Genomic DNA, 27,050 nt, shown 5'->3' with positions numbered 1-27,050 from the left:
CGCTCTCATCGACCATAGCTGCTCCATATTTGACAGGATGTAAAAAAACCCAAAAAACAAAAACTAAAAGACCGAGCAGCGCCCTGTTACCATAGAAACCAGCCCCCACCTCCACCTGCGCTTCACCCGCTTCATTCTTATTTTTATTGCTCTTATTAAAAGTCACGTTCACGTTCCGGTTCCACACGGAAGAGCTCACGGTTTCATTCTTGACATTATATTTCGACTTTTTTTTTCTCGCGCACGATGAAAAGCTTAATATATCCACAGTATAACTGCAAAAATAACCACAATACAATTGTATATTGTTAAATATGATTAATTAAGCCCTTCTCTGTGGCACCGCCGGTTACAATGTTTATTCTCGCAGATCATGATGAAAAGAAAACCTACCGCCTCTCATGTTTTTCATGGGTGGCCCTAATATTCTTCCGTACTTACGTAATTATGAATTATTATTTAAGCTCTAATGCTCTTTTATTTTACTCTCGACATTTCGACCTTTTCCCGAAGTGCATGATGAAAAAAGATGCCATGCAACAGTCCCGTATAATTTATATCCGCACCCTGAAAACATTATATTCTTCATTATTATTAATTATTAATTAAGCCCTAATACTCTTTGTTATGGTGCCGCCGGTTTTAAGGTCGACTTTTTTCACGACATTATATTTATATTTTTTTGTCTCGAAGTGCATGATGAATCCAAATGTACCTTCTCATTTTAATCACAGACGTGAATGGGCCCGGACACTCTGTGGTAGTTTGAAGCTTCTGTGTGGAAGTTAAACTGGTCCCGGGGATTCGTGCGGAGTGAGAGCTCTTCGCGGCGCCGCCCCTCTGTGATGTTCCACTACGTCATGGCGTCCCGTCCGTAGATATGATGAACACGGTCCCGTCCGCTCCGTGAAGATGTCTGCGACGGCTTCAGGCGGCTGTGGACCCGGACCCGGACCCACCCCGGGATCCGGGTCCGGGGCCTCAAACCCCCGCAAGTTCAGCGAGAAGATAGCGCTGCACACGCAGCGGCAGGCCGAGGAGACGGCCGCCTTCCAGGAGGTCATGATGGACATCACTTCGACCAGGGTGAGTCTGAGACGGAGGCAGGAGGAGGAGGCTGCCCGGAGGAAGAGAGGCCTCGCCCGGGCTTGTCAGGCTCCGACGTAACGGGGTCATGTTGGCCGTACGGGGGGTCCCGCTCAGGTCACGGGCCTTTCGGGTCGGTACCGGGTTAACGGGGCTGTGAGCGGAGTTTGTTGGATGTGTTGTTGTCCGTTTCCGACACGTCGTTAGCAGCGTTAGCTCCGAAGCTAACTTGTTTACTATGTTACGTCGCGAAGAGAGTTCCGCCGAACTCCATTAAAAAAACAGCCGATTTAAGGATTCTCTGCCGAACACCTCATTTACATTAAAGCAGAGCAACATCAATATATGTTTTATTTAATTCACAATATTCTGGTAAATTCGTCTTACACTAACTACACCAACTCCTGCAATGAAATCCAGGGACGATATAAAAATGAGTTAAATGTCATCAGGATGAGAACAGGGACGATCTATTTTAACATATTTAGTCACATTTATAATTTATATTTAAACTTCCATGTCTCTAATGTGAAGTTGTGCCGTAATAACCGCTGTTCTTCCTGTAGAGGACGCTGTGTCCAGTTCCTGTCACTTCCAAGTTCACTTCATTGGCTCGAAAATTCATAAAATTAGTTGTTTTATTTATTTATTAATATAATATTAATGTTAACATATAAATGACAGTGATCACAGCAACAGTAATAATATTAACATTATAATTATTATTATTGTTGTTATATATAATACTATTATTAATACTGCTAATAATAATAAATGCAATAATAACATTAATAATAAAGCTGTGGAAACTTCTCTCATCAAATATTTAACAAACTGTTTCTTTCCCTGTGACGTGTGAGATTTGTTCAGTCATAACTTCCCAGTGAAGAGTCTCCTGGTTCCGTCCACAGGTCCAGACCCGACCACCAGGTTTCAGGGTAAAAACCAGGACTTTGTCTTCCTGAATATGCTTCTTCACCATATTCAGTCATATTCTGACAAACTTATTGTATTTTTGAGGAAACACGATGGAACAATGTTTCATTTTTCCTCTAAACACAAATATCTGGGATATGAGGACAGATTTTATTCAGTTTTACTGTATTGATATAAGTTCACGTCATTTATACTGGACCAGTTTCAGTCTGGTATCGGTTGCATGATGCTGTGTCTGACACGACGCCGGCGCTTAAAGAATGAAAACATACAAACTTTGTCCAAAAGCTTTTTATTTTTAAGGCGTTTTGTGACGTGTAAGTTGAACAGTGGTTGTGTGGGTTTTACTCCGGTTTGCTCCACCATGCAATGTCCTTCATTCCTCATAATCACCATAGTCATCTAGTCACCATAGTCCACATAGTCCCCATTAGTTACCTGTCATGCATAGTTCCACCGTCATATCTATATCGACCAGTTTCAGTCTGGTCCCGGTGCATGATGCTGTGTCTGACACGACGCCGGCGCTTAAAGAATCAAAACATACAAACTTTGTCCAAAAGCTTTTTATTTTTAAGGCGTTTTGTGACGTGTAAGTTGAACAGTGGTTGTGTGGGTTTGACTCCGGTTTGCTCCATCATAGTCCCCCATAGTCCACCATAGTCCCCCATAGTCCCCCATAGTCCACCATAGTCCACCATAGTCCACCATAGTCCCCCATAGTCCCCATAGTCCACCATAGTCCACCATAGTCCACCATAGTCCATCATAGTCCACCATAGTCCCCCATAGTCCACCATAGTCCACCATAGTCCACCATAGTCCCCCATAGTCCACCATAGTCCACCATAGTCCACCATAGTCCATCATAGTCCATCATAGTCCACCGCTCGTTAAGCTCGTTACGCTCGTTACGCTGATCGGCGACACTAAATTGACCGTAGGTGTGAGTGTGAGTGGTTGTGTGAGTGTGAGTGTGAGTGGTTGTGTGAGTGGTTGTGTGAGTGTGTGTGTGAGTGGTTGTGTGAGTGTGTGAGTGTGTGTGTGAGTGGTTGTGTGAGTGTGAGTGTGAGTGTGAGTGTGAGTGGTTGTGTGAGTGGTTGTGTGAGTGTGAGTGTGAGTGGTTGTGTGAGTGTGAGTGTGAGTGGTTGTGTGAGTGTGAGTGTGAGTGGTTGTGTGAGTGTGAGTGTGAGTGTGAGTGTGAGTGTGAGTGTGAGTGGTTGTGTGAGTGTGAGTGTGAGTGGTTGTGTGAGTGTGAGTGTGAGTGTGAGTGGTTGTGTGAGTGGTTGTGTGAGTGGTTGTGTGAGTGGTTGTGTGAGTGGTTGTGTGAGTGTGAGTGGTTGTGTGAGTGGTTGTGTTCCCGTTAGAGATGGACCCAGGTGGAGATGAGCTGTAGCAGAAGATGAGAGAAATACAACTACGAGTAAGAATGAATCCTGATCTTAATGAACCAGTGTCGTGGGGTCTGTCAGGCATCACAGACGCTACATCTCTGGTCCTTTAATAAAATGCTATGCTCATGCTAATGCTAATGCTATGTGTGGTCAGATGTTGGATCTAATTCCAGGTGTTTCCTCCTTGTTGCATCTTTAGAGGTGAAGTCCAGACAAACTTTAGACAAACGTTTGGTCTCAGACGTGTTAAAGCTTCACTTCCATCCATGCAGCTATAGAGCTAAGGAGGCTAAGCTAATTAAACACTCACTGGCACCAGATCAGTCTGGATACTGCCGTTAGCATCAGCACCGTTAGCATCAGCACCGTTAGCATCGTGGTCCCAGTATCAGGACCAGTCCCTGGTCCGTTCTTTAAAAACAATACATTTCTTATTAATAGTGTCAGTGTCGTCTGGGTTCATGTCTGTTTGCTCTCTAGTCCTGGTTCTAGTCCTGGTTCTAGTCCTGGTTCTAGTCCTGGTCTAGTCCCCGTTCTAGTCCTGGGTCTAGACCCCGTTCTAGTCCTGGTTCTAGTCCTGGGTCTAGTCCTGGTTCTAGTCCTGGTCTAGTCCCCGTTCTAGTCCTGGGTCTAGTCCCCGTTCTAGTCCTGGTTCTAGTCCTGGTTCTAGTCCTGGGTCTAGTCCTGGTTCTAGTCCTGGTCTAGTCCCCGTTCTAGTCCTGGGTCTAGTCCCGGTTCTAGTCCTGGGTCCAGTCCTGGTTCTAGTCCTGGTTCTAGTCCTGGTTCTAGTCCTGGGTCTAGTCCTGGGTCCAGTCCTGGGTCCAGTCCTGGTTCCAGTCCTGGATCTAGTCCTGGTTCTAGTCCTGGGCCTAGTCCTGGGTCCAGTCCTGGGTCCAGTCCTGGTTCTAGTCCTGGGCTTAGTCCTGGATCTAGTCCTGGATCTAGTCCTGGTTCTAGTCCTGGATCTAGTCCTGGGCCTAGTCCTGGGCCTAGTCCTGGGCCTAGTCCTGGTTCTAGTCCTGGTTCTAGTCCTGGGTTTAGTCCTGAGTTTAGTCCTGGTTCTAGTCCTGGGTCTAGTCCTGGGTCTAGTCCTGGGTTTAGTCCTGGTTCTAGTCCCCGTTCTAGTCCTGGGTCTAGTCCTGGGTCTAGTCCTGGGTTTAGTCCTGGTTCTAGTCCCCGTTCTAGTCCTGGTTCTAGTCCTGGGTCTAGTCCTGGTTCTAGTCCTGGTCTAGTCCTGGTTCTAGTCCTGGTTCTAGTCCTGGGTCTAGTCCTGGTTCTAGTCCTGGTCTAGTCCCCGTTCTAGTCCTGGTTCTAGTCCTGGTCTAGTCCCCGTTCTAGTCCCGGGTCTAGTCCCGGTTCTAGTCCTGGGTCCAGTCCTGGGTCCAGTCCTGGTTCTAGTCCTGGTTCTAGTCCTGGGTCTAGTCCTGGTTCTAGTCCTGGGTCCAGTCCTGGTTCTAGTCCTGGGTCTAGTCCTGGTTCTAGTCCTGGGCCTAGTCCTGGGCCTAGTCCTGGGCCTAGTCCTGGGTCTAGTCCTGGTTCTAGTCCTGGTTCTAGTCCTGGGTCTAGTCCTGGGTCTAGTCCTGGGTCTAGTCCTGGGTCTAGTCCCCGGTCTAGTCCCGGGTCTAGTCCTGGGTTTAGTCCTGGTTCTAGTCCTGGTTCTAGTCCTGGTTCTAGTCCTGGGTTTAGTCCTGGTTCTAGTCCTGGGTCTAGTCCTGGGTCTAGTCCTGGGTCTAGTCCCCGTTCTAGTCCTGGGTCTAGTCCTGGGTCTAGTCCCCGTTCTAGTCCTGGGTCTAGTCCTGGTCTAGTCCCCGTTCTAGTCCTGGGTCTAGTCCTGGGTCCAGTCCTGGCCTCAGTGTTGTGTTGGGTCCATTTCTCCGGATCGACCAGAGGACACGTTAGGGACAGAAGTTGTCTCCGTGATAAACTCGTAGTGTCTCCGGGCCGCGGCCCAGATCGGACCGTGGGCGGGTCACTTTGGGCCCGCGGGCCGTATGTTTGACCCCTGTGTGCTGGTAGCGAAGCAACAAGGCTTCTCTTTGCTCCGTGTTTCCTTTGACTCAGAGGACAATCTGTCTCACGGAGACATGGATCCAGGAAACTCAAACACCGTCCCTTCAAAATAAAAGCACACGCAGCTTTATGGCGGGAACACAAAGAACGAGGAGCGTAAACGTAACGTTCCACATCCAGAGGCTTTTACTGAAGCGAAGCCGTTATCGACCCCGTGTAGAAACAACGTGTTCATCGCTGGTTTCATGTGAGAAACAGAAACGGTTTCTGAAGATAAAGGACGCTGGTCTCTGCTGAGACACACGTCCGTCTTATCTTCCCGCCTCATCTCGTTGGCGTCGGCGTCTTCGCTGTGAACCACATCGATCCGTTCCAGTTCCTCTGGTTTCAGTCTCTGACCTCACGTCTTCGCGTCGTCACACGATGTGAATGACGAGATGTGACGTAATGATTCTTCTTCTTTCGTTTTATCTCCGTTGGCCACGAACCTTTAGGTGCGTTAGCGCCACCTTCTGGACGGATGTAAAGATTTGGCAGGAAAAGGATGGATGAGGGGAACGTGTTTAGCATGAAGGCTACATGCTAACGACTGGAGCTAATTAGCATCAGCCTGTGTTTTCAGCCGTCACTGTTTTTTAACTAAAGCGAGAAACAACATTTCTGATCAAAGTTGATATTCGTCATGTTTTTGATTTATTCATGTTCATGTGCTGCTTGTTCTTCACACGTTCTGATAAAGAGTCAAATGTTCTGCTTCAGTTTATATCTTTATTTAAATCACCAACAGGAATCTGGTGTTTTCTTTTTAACTGAGAAATGTTGAGAACAATATAAATAGTGTTGCTGCCTGGTCATGATGTTCCCACACACTCATTGGTTCATTTGACTGAATGAATGAATGAATCAGGTTTAATTAGTTGATCTGAGTCTGAGAACATTTAACCCGTTAGCCTGTTAGCTAACAGTAGCTCTTGCTAGCTAATAAATGAGGATCTTCAGTCATTGAACGGGAGCAAACGCAGCAGAGACTCAGATCAGGATCATGAATCCAGACGATTTAACTCACTTTCTTCTTTTTGTCTTGAACCATAAAACCAGGTCGTGTTGATCTAACGTTCCTCCTCTAAACAGTGACACATTTTCTCCTCGTTGATTTAATCTTTAACCTTTTAACCAGATGATTCTCAGTCTGACGTTAAATCTGAACCATGAGAGACCTGAACCCTCTGAGTCCAGAGTCTGTTTCACCTCGGTCCTGGTTCGGTTTCATTCTTTGTGTGAACACGTTGGAGCTAAAACCAGATAAAAACATCAGATCCAGGAGGAACCAGTTAGAAAACCACAAACATGTTGAACCAAACATTTCTAGAACTTAGAATGTAAATCTAACCTGGACATTTCTAAAGCTGTTTGCTAGCCATTGCTAGCTCTCTCCTCCTGCTAGCTCCTCCTGCTAGCTCTCTCCTCCTGCTAGCTCTCTCCTCCTGCTAGCTCTCTCCTCCTGCTAGCGCTCTCCTCCTGCTAGCGCTCTCCTCCTGCTAGCTCTCTCCTCCTGCTAGCTCCCTCCTCCTGCTAGCTCTCTCCTCCTGCTAGCTCCTCTTGCTAGCTCTCTCCTCCTGCTAGCTCCCTCCTCCTGCTAGCTCTCTCCTCCTGCTAGCTCCTCTTGCTAGCTCTCTCCTCTTGCTAGCTCTCTCCTCCTGCTAGCTCCCTCCTCCTGCTAGCTCTCTCCTCTTGCTAGCTCTCTCCTCCTGCTAGCTCCCTCCTCCTGCTAGCTCTCTCCTCTTGCTAGCTCTCTCCTCCTGCTAGCTCTCTCCTCCTGCTAGCTCTCTCCTCCTGCTAGCTCTCTCCTCTTGCTAGCTCTCTCCTCCTGCTAGCTCTCTCCTCCTGCTAGCTCTCTCCTCCGTGAACCAAACATGACGACAATATTCAGGAAAAAGCCTCAGTTATCCTCTCTGGTTCTGTTAGATGTTTAAATGTTTTAAACTTTTATAACGGATTATTGTAAAATGCAGACGTTAGTTTCCGTGCGTCCAACAGACGGATTCTAGGAAGGAGTCAGTGAACGCAACTCAGAGGAAAAAACAGTTCCCATTTATTCTACTGATTCATGTTCAGTGACCGTAGGAGAATCCATTACTGATCTCAGCTGTGTGACAGGTGCATGCTGGCTGGTTAACTGACTGACTGACTGACTGGTTAATTAATTGATTAATTGACTGACTGGTTCATTAATTGACTGACTGGTTAATTAATTGATTAATTGACTGACTGGTTAATTAATTGACTGCCTGGTTAATTAATTGACTGACTGGTTAATTAATTGATTAATTGACTGCCTGGTTAATTAATTGACTGACTGTTATATTGACTGACTGGTTATTATGATTAATTGACTGACTTAAGCTGACTGGTTAATTAATTGATTAATTGACTGCCTGGTTAATTAATTGACTGACCATTATGACTGACGTATTATTGATTAATTGACTATGACTGAGTTAATTAATTGAATGACTGTTATAATTGATGCTGGCGTTAATTAATATTGACTGCTGGTTAATAATTATGAGTTAATTAATTGACTGACTGGTTATATTGATATTGACTGATGTAATTAATTGACTGCCTGGTTAATTAATTGATATTGATAGATGTGTAATTAATTGACTGCCTGGTTAATTAATTGACTGCCTGGTTAATTAATTGATTAATTGACTGCCTGGTTAATTAATTGACTGCCTGGTTAATTAATTGATTAATTGACTGCCTGGTTAATTAATTGACTGACTGGTTAATTAATTGATTAATTGACTGGCTGGTGTCTTGTCTCGGCAGCTCCAGGCTCAGAAGCTCCGTCTCGCCCGGAGTCAGGGTCCGTACTACGGCGGCTCTTTACCCAACGTCAACCAGATCGGCAGGAACCCTCAGGACTTCCAGGTGACCCACACATCATGAGACTAGAACCAGAACCAGAACCTGAACACATCAGGTTTCTGATCAGAATCACTAGATGAATAATAATGAAGCTGGAGGTTCTGTCCCAACAATAATAATAATTACAATCCAGGACGTGTTTAGGAACCATCACATTAATTGTGGGTGTGGTTTTAATTGTGGGTGTGGTTTTAATTGTGGGTGTGGTTTTAATCGTGGGTGTGGTTCTGCTCCTCAGGGCTCCTTCTCCTCCACCCTGGAGTCCAGCCGCTCCACCCGCCACCACGGGCTGGTGGAGCGGGTCCAGAGAGACCGACGCTTCATCTCCCCGATGCGTCCGTACCGCAACCGCCAAGTATCCTTCAGAGCCGGCTGAGCCTAGACCCGGTCCTCTGTGTCCTCCTCTGTGTCCTCTGTGTCCTCCATGTCCATTCTGTCCTCCCTGTCCTCCCTGTCCTCCCTGTCCTCCTCCCTGTCCTCCCTGTCCTCCCTGTCCTCCTCCTTGTCCTCCCTGTCCTCCCTGTCCTCCCTGTCCTCCTCCATGTCCTCCTCCCTGTCCTCCCTGTCCTCCTCCCTGTCCTCCCTGTCCTCCCTGTCCTCCCTGTCCTCCTCCATGTCCTCCTCCCTGTCTTCCCTGTCTTCCCTGTCTTCCCTGTCCTCCCTGTCCTTCCTGTCCTCCGTGTGAGGACTGAGTGGATCCTGTGGCTGATGATGTCACTTCCTGTGGAGGTTCCTCTGCAGAGACCAGGTGATGAACATGTAAACATGCAGGTTTAACATGAAGGTCTATGGAGACAGACTGTGGAGCCTCTAGTGGACGACGGAGGAACAACATTGACACACAATAAACAAACTAAATATCCACTTTCCTCTTTCTATGGATCAGAAACTCTTTATCCAAAGACCTGATGAACACATGAAGGAGTTAACGGGTTCATCCTGGTCTGAATGAACGTGTCTCTGCTCCCTAACATCTGTCCACACTTTGATTCATTAAACGTCTTCAGGACGAGACAAGAGACAAGAGACAGAAACAAAGACCAGAGAGTCTGGTTCTCTGTGGACCAGGTTCAGGCTCTGTGACTCCAAGACTCCATGATTCTGTGACTCCATGACTCCATGACTCAATGACTCTGTGACTCTGTGACTCCCTGACTCTGTGACTCCAAGACTCCATGATTCTGTGACTCCATGACTCCATGACTCCAAGACTCCATGATTCTGTGACTCCATGACTCCATGACTCCATGACTCCAAGACTCCATGATTCTGTGACTCCATGACTCCATGACTCCATGACTCTGTGACTCCATGACTCCATGATTCTGTGACTTCATAAAAGGTTGATCCTTTCTTTAACCAGCTGATCCTCAGGTGGATAACTCCCTGTATAACTCCGCCTACCTGTCGCCGCCTCCTGACCCCAGCTGGAGAAGGTACCACCTCCACCCTCTCATCCTCTCCACCTGCTCTGACCTGAAGCCTCCTCCTCCTCCTCCTCCTCCTCCTCCTCCTCCTGTAAAATAATAAAACACATCCTGGATGTGAGCAGCACATCTGTTTATTTACACCCGGCCTGAAGGAAAGGGAGGAGATGGAGGAGGAACCAGGAGGAACCAGGAGGCTCCAGGTCCAGGTTTCCTGGGCTCAGATACACTAACTCCTCCTCTGGCTCCTCCTCCTGACTCTGGGCTTCTCCTCTTTTCCTTCCACTCCTTTTCTTTGCTTGAATAAATTCCCACTAACGAGACAAAGCTTCATCTGTCCCTCAGAGACAGAGACAATGGAGCAGCAGCGCCACCATGTGGTCAGAACAATATGGCAGCAGCTCCTGTCTCTAATGGGGGGGGGGGGGGGGGGGGCATTAATCCCCCGACACTGGACCTGCCGCCATCTTTATTCTGCTTCTTCTGGCTAGAGTTAACTTCCCGCGCTCGTCTTCTTCTTCTTCTTCTTCTTCTTCTTCTTCTTCTTCGTCTTCTTCTTCTTCTTCTTCGTCTTCTTCTTCTTCTTCTTCTTCGTCTTCTTCTTCTTCTTCTTCTTCTTCTTCTTCTTCTTCGTCTTCGTTCATCGGAGCTAAAATAACTTGTTGTTCTTGTCGATCATATAAAAAGGAATTGGTCTGGAAACTTCCCTGGAGATAAAAGCCAGTTGTTCCGTCTCCCCACCACCGCCCTCAACAGGTGAATCCTCCTCCTCCTCCTGCTCCTCCTTCTCCTCCTCCTCCTCCTCCTCCTCCTCCTCATCCTCTCTTCCTCCTCTCTTCCTCCTCCTCTCTTCCTCCTCTTCCTCCTCCTCCTCCTCATCCTCCTCTCTTCCTCTCTCCTCCTCTCCTCCTCTCCTCCTCCTCCTCTCTCCTCCTCCTCCTCTCTCCTCCTCCTCTCTCTCTCTCCTCCTCCTCCTCCTCTCTCCTCCTCTCCTCCTCCTCCTCCTCCCTCCTCCCCCCTCCTCTCTCCTCCTCCTCCTCATCCTCCTCTCCTCCTCTCTTCCTCCTCTTCCTCCTCTTCCTCCTCCTCCTCCTGCTCCTCTCTTCCTCCTCCTACTCCTCTCTTCCTTCTCCTCCTCCTCCTCATCCTCCTCATCCTCCTCCTCCTCTCTTCCTCCTCTTCCTCCTCCTCCTCCTGCTCCTCTCTTCCTCCTCCTCCTCCTCTCTTCCTCCTCCTCTCTTCCTTCTCCTCCTCCTCCTCATCCTCCTCCTCTCCTCCTTCCTTCCTCCTTCCTCCCCCTCCTCCTCTCCTCCTCCTCCTCCTCCTCCTCCCCTCCTCTCCTCCTTCCTCTCTTCCTCCCTTCCCTCCTCCTCCTCCTGCTCCTCTCTTCCTCCTCCTCCTCCTCTCTTCCTCCTCCTCTCTTCCTTCTCCTCCTCCTCCTCATCCTCCTCCTCCTCTCTTCCTCCTCTCCTCCTCCTCCTCTCCTCCTCTTCCTCCTCCTCCTCCTGCTCCTCCTCCAGGTTCCTGGTGAATCCAGATTGCACCTCCTCTCTCCTCGTTTACAGTGAGGTCGTATTTTTCTGACTGAAGGAGATTTTGTTTTGTGCTTTGACGTCTTTGTAGTTTCTGAATGTTTAAATATTAATATTAACTCCTCCCCCTTCCACCCCCCCTCCCCCCCAGGACCAACTCTGACTCCGCCCTCCACACCAGCGTAATGAACCCGCCCACAGGAGACCCCTTCAGCACGGGAGGACCCACCCTCACCCCCCAGGCCTCCAGACGCTCTGGTGAGAGAATCAAGCACATCCCAGGCTCCCACACCTCCTTCCTCCTTCCTCCTCCCTCCTTCCTCCTTCCTCCTCCCTCCTTCCTCCCTCCTTCCTTCCTCCTTCCTTCCTCCTTCCTTCCTCCTTCCTTCCTCCACTCTCTCCTTCCTTCCTCCTTCCTTCCTCCTTCCTCCCTCCTTCCTCCTTCCTCCTCCCTCCTTCCTTCCTCCTTCCTTCCTCCACTCTCTCCTTCCTTCCTCCTTCCTTCCTCCTTCCTTCCTCCTTCCTCCTTCCTCCTTCCTCCTTCCTCCTTCCTTCCTCCTTCCTTCCTCCTTCCTTCCTCCACTCTCTCCTTCCTTCCTCCTTCCTTCCTCCTTCCTTCCTCCACTCTCTCCTTCCTTCCTCCACTCTCTCCTTCCTTCCTCCTTCCTTCCCCCTTTCCTTTCCTTCTGTCCTCCTCATGGACGGACTCATGGACAGATTAATGGACAGACTGGTGGACAGACTCATGGACAGACTCATGGACAGATTAATGGACAGACTGGTGGACAGACTCATGGACAGACTCATGGACAGATTAATGGACAGACTCATGGACAGACTCATGGACAGATTAATGGACAGACTCATGGACAGACTCATGGACAGATTAATGGACAGACTGGTGGACAGACTCATGGACAGACTCATGGACAGATTAATGGACAGACTCATGGACAGACTCATGGACAGATTAATGGACAGACTGGTGGACAGACTGGTGGACAGACTCATGGACAGACTCATGGACAGATTAATGGACAGACTGGTGGACAGACTCATGGACAGACTCATGGACAGATTAATGGACAGACTCATGGACAGACTCATGGACAGACTCATGGACAGATTAATGGACAGACTCATGGACAGACTCATGGACAGATTAATGGACAGACTGGTGGACAGATTAATGGACAGACTCATGGACAGATTAATGGACAGACTCATGGACAGACTCATGGACAGACTCATGGACAGATTAATGGACAGACTGGTGGACAGATTAATGGACAGACTCATGGACAGATTAATGGACAGACTGGTGGACAGATTAATGGACAGACTCATGGACAGATTAATGGACAGACTGGTGGACAGATTAATGGACAGACTCATGGACAGATTAATGGACAGACTGGTGGACAGATTAATGGACAGACTCATGGACAGATTAATGGACAGACTGGTGGACAGACTGGTGGACAGACTGGTGGACAGACTGGTGGAGGACAGTGTTGACGTCCTCCTGGTTTTATTTCCTGTCAGTGAGTCTTTGTCTCTGTGTCTCTGCAGGTCAGAGCGTGGGAGTCGGCCAGCTCTGGTCACATTTCACCTGTGGGGGGGGGGGGGGCGGTGGTGGGGGGCTCTCTTCCTTTCGCTTCTCTCCTCTTTTCCTCAGTGTTTCCGTTCCGTCTCCCTTCCCACTTTCAACCTGGACTGTTTGGACGGGTGCATACTCCTCAAACCTCTGGCATCCTATCGACCTGCTTTTCTCTCTTTTTCTTTTTTTTTTCTTCTATCTCTTCTTTTTATTTATTCTTTCTTTTTTTTGTCCTTATTCTTGATCATTATCTCTTGTTTACTTATCTATTTTTATAGATTTTTTCTTATTTTATTATTAAATTTAATATTATATTACTTCTTCATTCATTATTACCAGTATACCCCAATTATTACTTACGATGATATCATTAATCCAATATAATCTTTCTTATCTTTTACTTCTATTCATTTATCTACTTATTCTTATTTTCATTCTTATTCCTATTATCTTTTATCTATTATTTATATTTTATTGTCTTATATCATTATTATCATATAGTTATGAAATATTAAATTATTTTATATGATTACATTATTATTATTATTATATATAAATTAATGTTATATATTAGGTATGGTTATTAAATTATATTAATTATTGTATCAATTACATTATTATTATAAATTATATGTACGTTATTATAATGTTATTATTATTTATTATACTTATGTAGTTTTTTCTTGTTTTATTATTAGATAATATAAATTATTATTAATTAGTATTGTTATTTTATTATCATTTATTTTTTTATTATTTTATTATTAATTTATATGATTATTATCATTATTATATTATTATTTTATTATTATTATTATATTATTATGTTATTATTATTATTGTATATTATTATTTATTATTATTTTATTATTATTATTATTATTATTATTATATTATTATTATTATTATTATTTTATTATTATTATCATTATTTTATTATTATTATTATTATTATTATTATATTATTATTATTATCATTATTATATTATTATTTATATTATTATTATTATATTATTATTGTATTATTATTATTGTATTATTATTATTAATTATTGTCGTTATTATTGTTATTATTATTATTATTATTATTATTATTATTATTATTATTATTATTATTATTTATTATCATTATTATCATTATTATTGTTATTATTATTATTATATTATTATGTTATTATTATTATTGTTATTATTATTATTATGTTATTATTAGGTTATTATTATTATAATTATAATTATAATTATTATTATTGTTATTATTATTATTATTATTGTTTTTATTATTATTGTTTTTATTATATTATTATTATTATTATTGTTTTTATCACCACTTTATTTCAGTGTCTTTCTGTTTTATTCTGTTACAGTTTTTAAGTCAGACACAGTTGAGCTTGTGTTAAAGTTTAAGGTTTAAGGAAAAGAAGAGACTCACGTTTCTGTGAGAAACTACTTGAACTGATTTCTGTTTTTTCTGGTTTTCCCGTCTCAGCTGCCTTTACTGTCGTCGCGGCCGAAGTCGTGTGAGGTTCCTGGAATCAAGTAAGAACCAAACTGCGTGACATCCTGATTCGTACATGTCCAGCATCGTCCTCCATCCAGAGACACTGTTTGACGCGTCTGTGTTGCCTCAGTGTCTTTACGTCTCCGGAGCAGCCGTCCATGCCGACCCACGGCGTCCCCACCGGCCTGAACACCGGCGGCTCGCTGCCCGACCTGTCCAGCCTGCACTTCCCCTCGCCGCTGCCCACGCCGCTGGACCAGGACGAGCCCGGCTACCCAGGATCCTCTCTGAGCGGCGGCAGCAGCACCGGGAACCTGGCCTCCACCCTCACCCAGCTGGGCATCAACACCGCCTCCGCCCACGGCCCGGGGGGCAACGGCAGCTTCAACCATCCCACACCAGGTACGGTGCAGGCTAACGATGCTAACAGTGCTCATGCCAGTGAGTTTTTAATTAGCTTAGCCTCCTTAGCTCTATTACTGGGACAGTGCTACATGTTTTTCTCCTGCATTGAACCTCCAGTCGTTCCCCTTCACCTGGCTCTGCTGCGTGAATGTGTCTCTGACTATAAAAGCGCTTTGAGAAGAAATAGGTAGAAATGATCTATATGAAATCAAGACCATTCACCAATGAGGAAGGAAGTAAAGAAGGAAATGAAGGAAGTTATCAAAAGAAATTACTGCGTCCAAAATAAAAATAAATAGCTGCTGCACATATGTAGCATGTGGCCTTGGTGGTTGTTAGCTTAGCATTGCTATGTAGCATGTAGCCGTGGCGGTTGTTAGCTTAGCATTGATATGTAGCATGTAGCCTTGGTGGCTGTTAGCTTAGCATTGATATGTAGCATGTAGCCTTGGTGGCTGTCAGCTTAGCATTGCTATGTAGCAAGTAGCCTTGGTGGCTGTTAGCTTAGCATTGCAATGTAGCATGTAGCCTTGGTGGCTGGTAGCCTAGCATTGCTATGTAGCATGTAGCCTTGGTGGCTGTTAGCTTAGCATTGCTATGTAGCATGTAGCCTTGGTGGCTGGTAGCTTAGCATTGATATGTAGCATGTAGCCTTGGTGACTGTTAGCTTAGCATTGCTATGTAGCATGTAGCCTTGGCGGCTGGTAGCATTGCAATGTAGCATGTAGCCTTGGTGGCTGGTAGCCTAGCATTGCTATGTAGCATGTAGCCTTGGTGGCTGTTAGCTTAGCATTGCTATGTAGCATGTAGCCTTGGTGGCTGGTAGCTTAGCATTGATATGTAGCATGTAGCCTTGGTGACTGTTAGCTTAGCATTGCTATGTAGCATGTAGCCTTGGCGGCTGGTAGCATTGCTATGTAGCATGTAGCCTTGGTGGCTGGTAGCTTAGCATTGCTATGTAGCATGTAGCCTTGGTGGCTGGTAGCTTAGCATTGCTATGTAGCAAGTAGCCTTGGTGGCTGTTAGCTTAGCATTGCTATGTAGCATGTAGCCTTGGTGGCTGGTAGCTTAGCATTGCTATGTAGCATGTAGCCTTGGTGGCTGTTAGCTTAGCATTGATATGTAGCATGTAGTCTTGGTGGCTGGTAGCTTAGCATTGATATGTAGCATGTAGCCTTGGTGACTGTTAGCTTAGCATTGCTATGTAGCATGTAGCCTTGGCGGCTGGTAGCATTGCTATGTAGCATGTAGCCTTGGCGGCTGGTAGCATTGCTATGTAGCATGTAGCCTTGGTGGCTGGTAGCTTAGCATTGCTATGTAGCGTGTAGCCTTGGTGGCTGGTAGCTTAGCCTTCGTAGCGTCTTTTAACCGTAGGCCTGATTATTCATGTGAAGCTCTTACTGACCCACTTCCTGTTCAGGGATTAGCCTTTGGTGCAGCTTCCTGTTTCTCTGGTATTTGATGGTGAGTCCTCTGAGCTGAAGCAGGTGGTTCAGCCTCTGCATGTGAAGCTGTGACGGATGTGAAAGTTTAGCGGAGGAAGTTTGTGGGCGTGAGCGGACGAGATGAAACACAGGGGATGTACATCAACATAAGCTGCCGTCTAAATTTAACCTCGGAGGGAGGAGAGACGCTTCAGCTTCGTGGGTGGAAGAGCAGTCGGAAAAATGTCATCGTTTCCGAAATGGCCGCAAACGATGGTTTAGATAATTGATAAGTCGCTGATTAATTTTGCAGTAAGTCGCTAATCTGGATGTAGCTGCTCTTACAGCTTTTAACCAACACTCACATAAACAAATCCATCAATACACAACCAGCATTAAGGGTTTAAGATGATGATGGTACATTCAGCTTTAATGTTAACATCTACAGCTGAACCTCAGTCACGTTGGTGTTAACGTGAGACTTTCAGGTTTTCCATTCACATTCCTCTGGTTTATATTTTGGTGAAATGCTGCTCAGGGCTGGAGCTCGTAGCCGTTAGCCATGATACCGTTTAGCCATGATACCGTTTAGCCATGATGCCGTTTAGCCATGATGCCGTTAGCCATGATAGCGTTTAGCCATGATACCGTTTAGCCATGATGCCGTTTAGCCATGATGCCGTTAGCCATGATACCGTTTAGCCATGATACCGTTTAGCCATGATACCATTTAGCCATGATACCGTTTAGCCATGATACCGTTTAGCCATGATACCATTTAGCCATGATGCCGTTAGCCATGATACCGTTTAGCCATGATACCGTTTAGCCATGATACCATTTAGCCATGATACTGTTTAGCCATGATACCGTTTAGCCATGATACTGTTTAGCCATGATACCGTTTAGCCATGATGCCGTTTAGCCATGATACTGTTTAGCCATGATACCGTTTAGCCATGATACCGTTTAGCCATGATACCATTTAGCCATGATACCGTTTAGCCATGATACCGTTTAGCCATGATACCGTTTAGCCATGATACCGTTTAGCCATGATACCGTTTAGCCATGATACCGTTTAGCCATGATACCATTTAGCCATGATACCGTTTAGCCATGATAGCGTTTAGCCATGATACCATGATAGCGTTTAGCCATGATAGCGTTTAGCCATGATACCGTTTAGCCATGATAGCGTTTAGCCATGATACTGTTTAGCCATGATACTGTTTAGCCATGATAGCGTTTAGCCATGATACCATGATAGCGTTTAGCCATGATAGCGTTTAGCCATGATACTGTTTAGCCATGATACTGTTTAGCCATGATGCCGTTTAGCCATGATACCGTTTAGCCATGATACCGTTTAGCCATGATACCATGATACCGTTTAGCCATGATACCATGATAGCGTTTAGCCATGATACCATGATAGCGTTTAGCCATGATGCCGTTTAGCCATGATAGCATTTAGCCATGATACCGTTTAGCCATGATACTGTTTAGCCATGATACTGTTTAGCCATGATGCCGTTTAGCCATGATACCGTTTAGCCATGATAGCATGGTACCGTTTAGCCATGATACCATGATACCGTTTAGCCATGATAGCATGGTACCGTTTAGCCATGATACCATGATAGCGTTTAGCCATGATACTGTTTAGCCATGATACCGTTTAGCCATGATACTGTTTAGCCATGATGCCGTTTAGCCATGATACCGTTTAGCCTGATACGTTTACCATGATAGCGTTTAGCATGTATGTCTGACTATGCAGGTGAAAACAAGCTTCAACTAACAAACCACGACGTTGATCATTAAATTAGTTGATTAGATTTTGAAAGTCGTCTGTTCTCGGCTCTAACTCCACCTCTGGATCCGTGGCAGCGTTTTCTCTTCATTTGTTTTTGTTCAGGTCACCATGAATAGTAGCAACGGTAGCAGAGACCTGCTAAAGGATGCTAAGACTTAGCACTAAGAGCAGGACGTTACTGGAAATCTGTGATTTCTATGATATTCTTCCATCTCACCATAAATATCACGTTAGCGTCGCTGTGTCTTTAATTTATTTAAACACGTTACTGAACGGTTTCTTATATGTTTTACTTTATTTATAAGTCTGAACACCTGAACTCCTCTCAGGTGTAAACGAGCTGCGTCTCCATGGATACGGAGACGTTTACCTGCTGAAGTGACCCGTGATTTGTTTCTCTATTTGAAAGGGACAGAATTAAGACTGTTTATTTGTCCACATGTGGGACGTGTCCTTGTCCTTGTCCCAGTATATGAGTCTGACGTCCTGTTGCTGCCGTGTGGATCATTAAGGTTATAAAATGTAAAGAATGAGGAAGTGAGTTATTGTTCAAGTGCACATTAATGCCCATCTGTTAGCATGTTAGCATGTTAGCGTCCTCAGCCCCTCCACAGGTGAGATTTTGAGTTTGAGGGTTTTTTCAGTTTGTTGGATATAAACCGTGACTGAGACCACAGAGCGTTTTGTCCCATGTTCGTCCCCCTCGTCTCCTCCTGCTCAGGTTAACGAATCGTGGCTGCTGATACGATTCAACGAGGATTTTGGTTCGTTTAGAACAATACGATTCAAACGATTCACTGACTTTTCAGCCAAAAACCAGAGAGACTGAAGTAAAACCTGCTCAGCAGTGACGGTTTTTCAGGGCGACACATGTCAGGACGAAGCCGGCGACAATACAAAATACATCGAGTATTAATACAAAGAGACAAACATTCTCTGTCTCAATTAACAAGGAATAAAATGCGTTTGTCTTTTTTGTAGAATGAGATTTTGTTTAATCTCAGCGTTTAGCTTCACGCAGAGTTTTTCACAGCATGAGACTTGACTGTAAAATCACAGTATCTTTATCTAAATCACACTCATCTCATCTTTCTTTATGTGCAGTGAAATAAAACATAAAAAAGGTCATAATGTTTCTCTGGCTGCGTTTCATGATGATTCTACTAAAAGGAAATTAGAGGATTGTAGCATCAACTCTCAGAAGCTCATTCAACGTTTTCATTAAAGCAGCTACATGCTGTTTTTTTCCCAACATGACGTCATGTCACTGACTTTAACAGCTTCTTATTCACAAACAAACAAACAAAGACCAAACTGTGATTAAACGCAGAGAAACGTATTTAATCATTGTAATAAACAGTAAAACAGGAACATGTGATTGTCACTGACGTTACGACATTGAACCGTTTTCTCCTCCTCTTTGCATCGTCCGTGCAGATCTGCTGCTTCACATCCACACGTCCTAATCCTGTAACACTGTGTGCAGCGCTTAAAGGCGTCCGTGTAAAACGCTCCGTCTCATTAGTTCCCATCCTCAGCCTGACTCAGCCGCCACTTCTTAGTCAGACTGAATCAGGTTTAACGCCTTTATCATTCAACGTGCTAAAACACATCAGTGTAAAGTCTGACGTTATTTCCTCGTATCGACACAATCGGTTGATTTCCTTTAAAACGATATTAGGTCGATGTACGTCGTCTGGAAGGCCAACTAGCCGAGCACAGATCCATGTGGTTGGATCGTAGGACAATAAGTCGATTCATTCAGTGGATGAATCGTTAAACCTCCACCTCCTACATGTTTTTATTTTTCACGTCTGTCCTTGTTTGTCCCCCTCAGGTCTCCTGGCGTCTCTACAGAGCACGCTCAGTAACCCCTCCCTGCAGTCGTCGCTAAGCAACCCCAACATCCAGTCGTCGCTGAGCAACCACTCCTTCACCAACTCCCTGAGCTCCTCCTCCCTGCACTCGTCGCTAAGCAACCCCTCGCTGCAGTCGTCCCTCGGCTCCTCCCCGTCCCTGCCCTCCTCCCTCAGCAGCCAATCGCTGCACTCGTCCCTCAGTAACTCCTCCCTCCAGTCGGCGTCCAGCAGCAACCCGGGATATGGCGGCGTGGGCGGTGTATCCAACTCCTGCTCCTCCTCCTCGTCCTCCTCCTCGTCCTCGTCCACCTATTCACCGTCACTCAGCACGTCGCCACGGAGACGAGCCCAGCTGTCTCCGCTTATCCTCCCCATGGGGGGGGAGTCGAGGAGGCATCACTCCAAACAGTTCTCCCCCACCATCTCCCCCACGCTGTCCTCCATCACACAGGTAACACACAGGCCAAAGCCACTAGCATCAGCATTAGCATCAGCATTAGCATCAGCACTAGCATCAGCACTAGCACTAGCATCAACATTAGCATCATCACTAGCACTAGCATCAGCATTAGCACTAGCACTAGCATCAGCATCAGCACTAGCATCAGCACTAGCATCACCACTAGCATTAGCACTAGCATCAGCACTAGCATCAGCACTAGCATCAGCATTAGCTCTAGCACTAGCATCATTACTAGCATCATTACTAGCATCAGCATCAGCACTAGCATTAGCACTAGCACTAGCATCAGCACTAGCATCAGCATTAGCATCATCACTAGCACTACCACTAGCATCAGCACTAGCACTAGCATCAGCACTAGCATCAGCACTAGCATCAGCATTAGCATCATCACTAGCACTAGCATCAGCACTAGCACTAGCATCAGCACTAGCATCAGCACTAGCACTAGCATCAGCACTAGCACTAGCATCAGCATTAGCATCATCACTAGCATCAGCACTAGCATCAGCACTAGCACTAGCATCAGCATTAGCACTAGCACTAGCATCATTACTAGCATCAGCACTAGCATCAGCATTAGCACTAGCACTAGCATCATTACTAGCATCAGCACTAGCATCAGCACTAGCATCAGCACTAGCACTAGCATCAGCACTAGCACTAGCATCAGCACTAGCATCAGCATTAGCATCATCACTAGCACTAGCATCAGCACTAGCATCAGCATCAGCACTAGCATCAGCACTAACATCAGCATTAGCACTAGCATCATTACTAGCATCAGCACTAGCATCAGCACTAGCACTAGCATCAGCACTAGCATCAGCACTAGCATCAGCACTAGCTCTAGCACTAGCATCATTACTAGCATCATTACTAGCATCAGCACTAGCATCAGCACTAGCATTAGCACTAGCACTAGCATCAGCACTAGCATCAGCATTAGCATCATCACTAGCACTAGCATCAGCACTAGCACTAGCATCAGCACTAGCATCAGCACTAGCACTAGCATCAGCACTAGCATCATGCTTTCCCATCCATCACTACATAGGTCACCACTAGCACTTGATCAGCACTAGCAGCACTAGCATCAGCATTAGCATCATCACTAGCACTAGCATCAGCACTAGCACTAGCATCATTACTAGCATCAGCACTAGCATTAGCACTAGCATCAGCACTAGCATCAGCATTAGCATCAGCACTAGCACTAGCATCAGCACTAGCATCAGCACTAGCATCAGCATCATCACTAGCACTAGCATCAGCATTAGCACTAGCACTAGCATCATTACTAGCATCAGCACTAGCATCAGCACTAGCACTAGCATCAGCACTAGCACTAGCATCAGCATTAGCACTAGCACTAGCATCAGCACTAGCATCAGCATCATCACTAGCACTAGCATCAGCATTAGCACTAGCACTAGCATCATTACTAGCATCAGCACTAGCACTAGCATCAGCACTAGCATCAGCACTAGCATCCATCCTTTTCCCTCCTTCTTAATACTGAGGTGTTTATCCCCCCCCCCCCCTTCAGGGCGTTCCTCTGGACACCAGCAAACTGCCCCAGGACCAGAGGCTGCCCCCCTACCCCCTCAGCCACCAGCCCTGTCTCCCGGGGACCCAGCCTCAGCAGCCCCCCCTACTGGGCCACCAGCAGCTGCACCGCCTCCAACAGCCGAGACCCAACAACCAGCAGCAGCTCCACCTGCAGAACCTCCGCAACCAGCACCACTTTGTTACGGTGAGGAGGGGGGAGGAGGAGGGGGGGGGGGATAGACGGATTACGGTGTTATAGTAACCCCCCCTCCCCCCCCCCCCCCCCCCCCCCCCCCCCCCCCACGCTAAACCTGACCCCTCTGTCCTCCATCTTGTCTCTGCAGCACACCAAGCCGATGGCGGCACAGGTGAACACATCGAACGCTCCCGCGAAGAACGAGGGGGGGTTGGAGCAGGTCCAGACGTCCCATCAGGTCCAGACGTCCCATCAGGTCCAGACGTCCCCAATGGTCGGCCACAGCCTGGCCTCAGACTTCTACAGCGTGAGTCACTGATGGCGCCACCTGGAGGCTGCAATGCTTCTAAGCTAGTTGTTGTTGTTGTTGTTGTGGTTGTTGTTGTTGTGGTTGTTGTTGTTGTTGTTGTTGTTGTGGTTGTTGTTGTGGTGGTTGTGGTTGTTGTTGTTGTTGTTGTTGCTGTTGTGGTTGTTGTTGCTGTTGTGGTTGTTGTTGTGGTTGTGGTTGTTGTTGTTGTTGTTGTTGTTGTGGTTGTGGTGGTTGTGGTTGTTGTTGTTGTTGTTGTTGCTGTTGTGGTTGTTGTTGCTGTTGTGGTTGTGGTGGTTGTTGTTGTTGTGGTTGTTGTTGTTGTGGTTGTGGTGGTTGTGGTTGTTGTTGTTGTTGCTGTTGTTGTTGTTGCTGTTGTGGTTGTTGTTGTGGTGGTTGTTGTGGTTGTTGTTGTGGTGGTTGTTGTTGTTGTGGTTGTGTTGTGGTTGTTGCGCGATGGTTGTGTGTGTGTGGTTGTTGCTGTTGATGTGGTTGTTGGTTGTGGTTGGTGGTGTGTTGTTTGGTAGTATGTGGGTTGGGTGGTTGTGGTTGCTGTTGTGTTGTTGTTGTTGTTGTTGTGGTTGTTGTTGTGGTTGTTGTTGTTGTTGTGGTTGTTGTTGTGGTTGTTGTTGTTGTGGTTGTGGTTGTGTTGTTGTTGTTGTGGTTGTTGTTGTTGTTGTTGTGGTGGTTGTGGTTGTTGTTGTTGTGGTTGTTGTGGTTGTTGTTGTTGTGGTTGTTGTTGTTGTGGTTGTTGTGGTTGTGGTTGTTGTTGTTGTTGTTGTTGTTGTGGTGGTTGTGGTTGTTGTTGTTGTGGTTGTTGTTGTTGTTGCTGTTGTGGTTGTGGTTGTTGTTGTTGTTGTTGTGGTTGTTGTGGTTGTGGTGGTTGTTGTTGTGGTTGTTGTTGTTGTTGTGGTTGTGGTGGTTGTGGTTGTGGTTGTTGTTGTTGTTGTTGTGGTTGTGAGCTCTGTGTTGTGTGTTTTCCCAGGATGCCTTGTTCAACTCTCTGCTGGAGGACCCGTACCTGAGTCTGCAGCTCACAGGGAAATCCACCCAACAGGTAACCAGAACCAGAACCAGAACCAGATCCTGAACCTGCCCCCCCCCCCCAGTTCTCTCTCTGACCTCCCCCTTAACTCCGCCTCCTCCAGATCCAGTTCCCAGCAGAGAACCAGACTGATGGTCTCTCCCTGAACCACAACGCTCTGAGCTGCACCGGATCGGACAAGAACCCGTTCCCCTCCAACAGCCAAGGGTCCCTGGATCTGCAGGAGCCGGGGGACCAGAACCAGAACCAGAACTACGGTGGTGGAGACGGACGACACAACGTGCCCAACATCATCCTCACAGGTCGGTCTCAGTAAGATGTCCAGAACCAGATCCAGATCCAGAACCAGATCCAGAACCAGATTCAGATCCAGAACCAGATTCAGTATCAGGATCAGAACCAGATCCGGGATCAGATCCAGATTCAGGATCAGATCCAGGATCAGATTCAGATCCAGAATCAGATCCAGAATCAGATCCAGAACCAGATTCAGGATCAGATCCAGAATCAGATCCAGAACCAGAACCAGATTCAGGATCAGATCCAGATCCAGATCCAGGATATCGGGATTCAGATCCAGAACCAGATCCAGAATCAGATCCAGGATCAGATCCAGAATCAGATCCAGGATCAGATCCAGGATCAGATTCAGATCCAGAATCAGATCCAGGATCAGATCCAGAACCAGAACCAGATTCAGGATCAGATCCAGAACCAGATCCAGATCCAGGATCAGATTCAGATCCAGAACCAGAACCGGTGGTGTCTCTATCTGGTCTGGAGTCTCTGCTGGACCAATCAGATTGTGTGGGCGGGGCTTATTTAATAAACCACTAAACGCCCCCCCCTCCCTTGCAGGTGACTCCCCCCCAGGTCTGTCCAAAGAGATCGCCAGCGCCCTGTCCCACGTCCCCGGCTTTGAGATGGACCCGTTCTCCCTGGACGACCAGCTCCGGATGGACCCGCTGACCCTGGACATGCTGGACGGGGACCTGATGCTGACCGACCCGGCCGTGGAGGACTCCTTCCGGTCTGACCGGCTCAAGTGACCCCCCCTCCCCCGCCTTCCTTCCTTCCGTCCCCCCATCCTGTCCCTCCGTCCTCTGGGAGGACAGGGGGGTGGACTCTGGACGTCCTGGCCCAGGCGTCTCTGAGAGGACGTGCACTTAAACTGAAAACGCTCCCGTCGCAGGAATCAAACCAGCAGCTTCAAGAGCTTGAACTGACCCCGCCCCCTGTCCCCGCCCTGTCCCCGCCCCCTCTCCCTGACCCCGCCCCCTGGCCCCGCCCTGCTTCTCTGGCCACTTTAACAGGATGCTAGCCATGATGTAACCTCCTCAGGCCTCTACTATATATGCAGCAGCTTCACGTCCTCGTCCGCGTCAGTTAAACCTTCGTTAAACCTTCGTTAACTCTTCGGTTTAACGAGCTTTAAAGACGAGTTAACGAAGGTTTAACTTCCTTAACGCTGCGTTAACTCTTCGTTAACAGCTTCAGTTTGTGGCAGTAAAAGCTCGAAGGCCAATCCAGGAGATTAGTGGAACCTTTTCCTTAACTCTTCGTTAACTCTTCGTTAACTCTTCGTTAACTCCCGGAGTTTAGTGGAACCTCTGGTTACTGACGTCTGTTACATTTTACTGTCAGACTCTCGTGTTTCTGTTTCGTTCACTTATTGTTGGTTGGCAGAAACGTGAGGATGTTAAAGTTTAAAACGTTGAGTCCAGACGAGTTTGTCTGAGCTCGTTCTTTCATTTCTACCGACTGAAAACCTCCACGGACGCGTTGTTTGTTTCCTCTGAGTCTGAAATCTTTACAAACTAAGAAGCAGGTCTTTTTACAGCGGCGTGGTCACTGTGATTGACGGCCTTCGGCCCCGCCCCCTTAGTTTGTAAATAAGAACGTTAAAGACGCGAGAAGAGAAATTAATATTAATAATAATCTGAAGAACTACTGATGAACAACGAGAAGAAGAAACAGAAAGTGACAGAAAGATTTTACAGAGAGAAGAAGAAAAAGATGATGTTGATTGTTGAGTCTGCCGCCCCCTGCCGCCCCCTGCCGCCCCCTGCTGGTCGCTGCTGGTCGCTGCAGGTCGCTGCCGCCCCCTGCAGGTCGCTGCAGGTCGCTGCAGGTCGCTGCAGACTCAGAGTCAGATTAAACCCTGCTGCTCTGATGGAGACGGCGTCTCCTCCTTATTTTAGCTCATAACTAGACGTAGTTCAGCTTCTTGCTCTCAGGCTGGAGAAACATTTAAATTCCATAATCACATTTTTACGTCATAACCGTTAATGGACAAACTCTTTTCTTCAGAACAGCACAAGTTAATATTTATTTCTACTTTGTTTTCACATAAATCTATTAACTGACTTCAGTCCTCATCATAAAGAATTAATTTAAAAGTGGTTAAAATCTGTCTCCAGCTCTAATAGACAAACATTTACATCTAGTGATTTAGTGACGTCGTTAAAAGTGAGAAAAGAATCAGACTTTTAGTTTTTATCATTAGGACTGAAGTTAAATAAAAGGTTTATGAAAACAAATATATTAACGTGTGTTATTTTTATTTTTATCGTTTTTGAAGACGACACTTTTGTCCCTTGATAGAAACTATTTTAAAAGCAGGTGTGAGGTTAAAGAAAAACATCAAACTACGACGTCTGGAGGAGATGAGCTTTAAAAGAAGCATCAGAGTCAGAGGGAGCCAATCAGGCTGCGTTTCTCCAATCAGTCAATCAGTCAATCAGTCAATCAGCCAATCAGCCAATCAGCCAATCAGTCAATCAGCCAATCAGCCAATCAGTCAATCAGCCAATCAGCCAATCAGTCAATCAGTCAATCAGTCAATCAGCCAATCAGCCAATCAGTCAATCAGCCAATCAGCCAATCAGTCAATCAGTCAATCAGTCAATCAGTCAATCAGCCAATCAGTCAATCAGTCAATCAGCCAATCAGGCTGCGTTTCTCCAATCAGTCAATCGGCCAATCAGTCAATCAGTCAATCAGCCAATCAGCCAATCAGCCAATCAGAAGAGCCGTGTGTGTGTTGTTGTCGGCGCTGGAAGCCGACTCATCGTCCATCAGAGATTAGTTGCCGTGTTTTGTTTTGGTGGCGGCCATCTTGGAAACCCGTCAGATCATCTTTTAATTTGATTTATTTTAACCCTCAGGCATCTCTTTAATTTCCCGTCCTCTGGACTCATCGGGGACAAAAATGTCCACGTCCAAAGAACCTGCGATAAAAACTTCATTAATATATTTTTTTAAACTAACTCTTAAACCACTTGAGCACTTTACAGAACCACCAAAAACCATCAGTCACTTTGAGGATTTCAACCCTTTAAAAGTCATTTATCGACTTATTTTCCTTCCAGCTGATGTTGTGAAGCTGGATGATGTTTTTAAATCAGTCAACATGTAAAATATTGGCTCATTTTCTTAATTAGGTTTAATGTAGTAAAAACGTCCCATTGACTCTAATGATCTCGTTAGTGTTGGTGTTTGTGTTATTGATCCGTGTGAAGGTGCGAGTCGATGCCTGAGGGTTAATTATTGTTTTAGATG

The 27,050-nt window shown here is 46.2% G+C and overlaps 1 protein-coding gene across 1 annotated transcript; it reads left to right on the top strand.

Moving 5' to 3' along the window:
• Positions 1-845: 845 nt before the first annotated feature.
• On the top strand, positions 846-26,226 carry LOC125016286 (CREB-regulated transcription coactivator 2). The gene is given in 15 exon segments (XM_047598690.1): positions 846-1,086; positions 8,262-8,363; positions 8,599-8,715; positions 9,735-9,796; positions 10,475-10,543; positions 11,471-11,577; positions 11,580-11,666; positions 14,395-14,458; positions 14,551-14,822; positions 19,906-20,378; positions 21,940-22,146; positions 22,286-22,444; positions 23,430-23,501; positions 23,593-23,791; positions 24,348-26,226. Coding segments are annotated over 15 exon segments (2,355 nt in total). The 5' UTR covers positions 846-912; the 3' UTR covers positions 24,539-26,226.
• Positions 26,227-27,050: the final 824 nt, after the last annotated feature.

The sequence above is a fragment of the Mugil cephalus genome, chromosome 11 (genome assembly GCF_022458985.1).
Source record: "Mugil cephalus isolate CIBA_MC_2020 chromosome 11, CIBA_Mcephalus_1.1, whole genome shotgun sequence".
Taxonomy (NCBI): Eukaryota; Metazoa; Chordata; class Actinopteri; order Mugiliformes; family Mugilidae; genus Mugil; species Mugil cephalus.
This window is presented reverse-complemented; position numbering and strand designations above follow the sequence as displayed.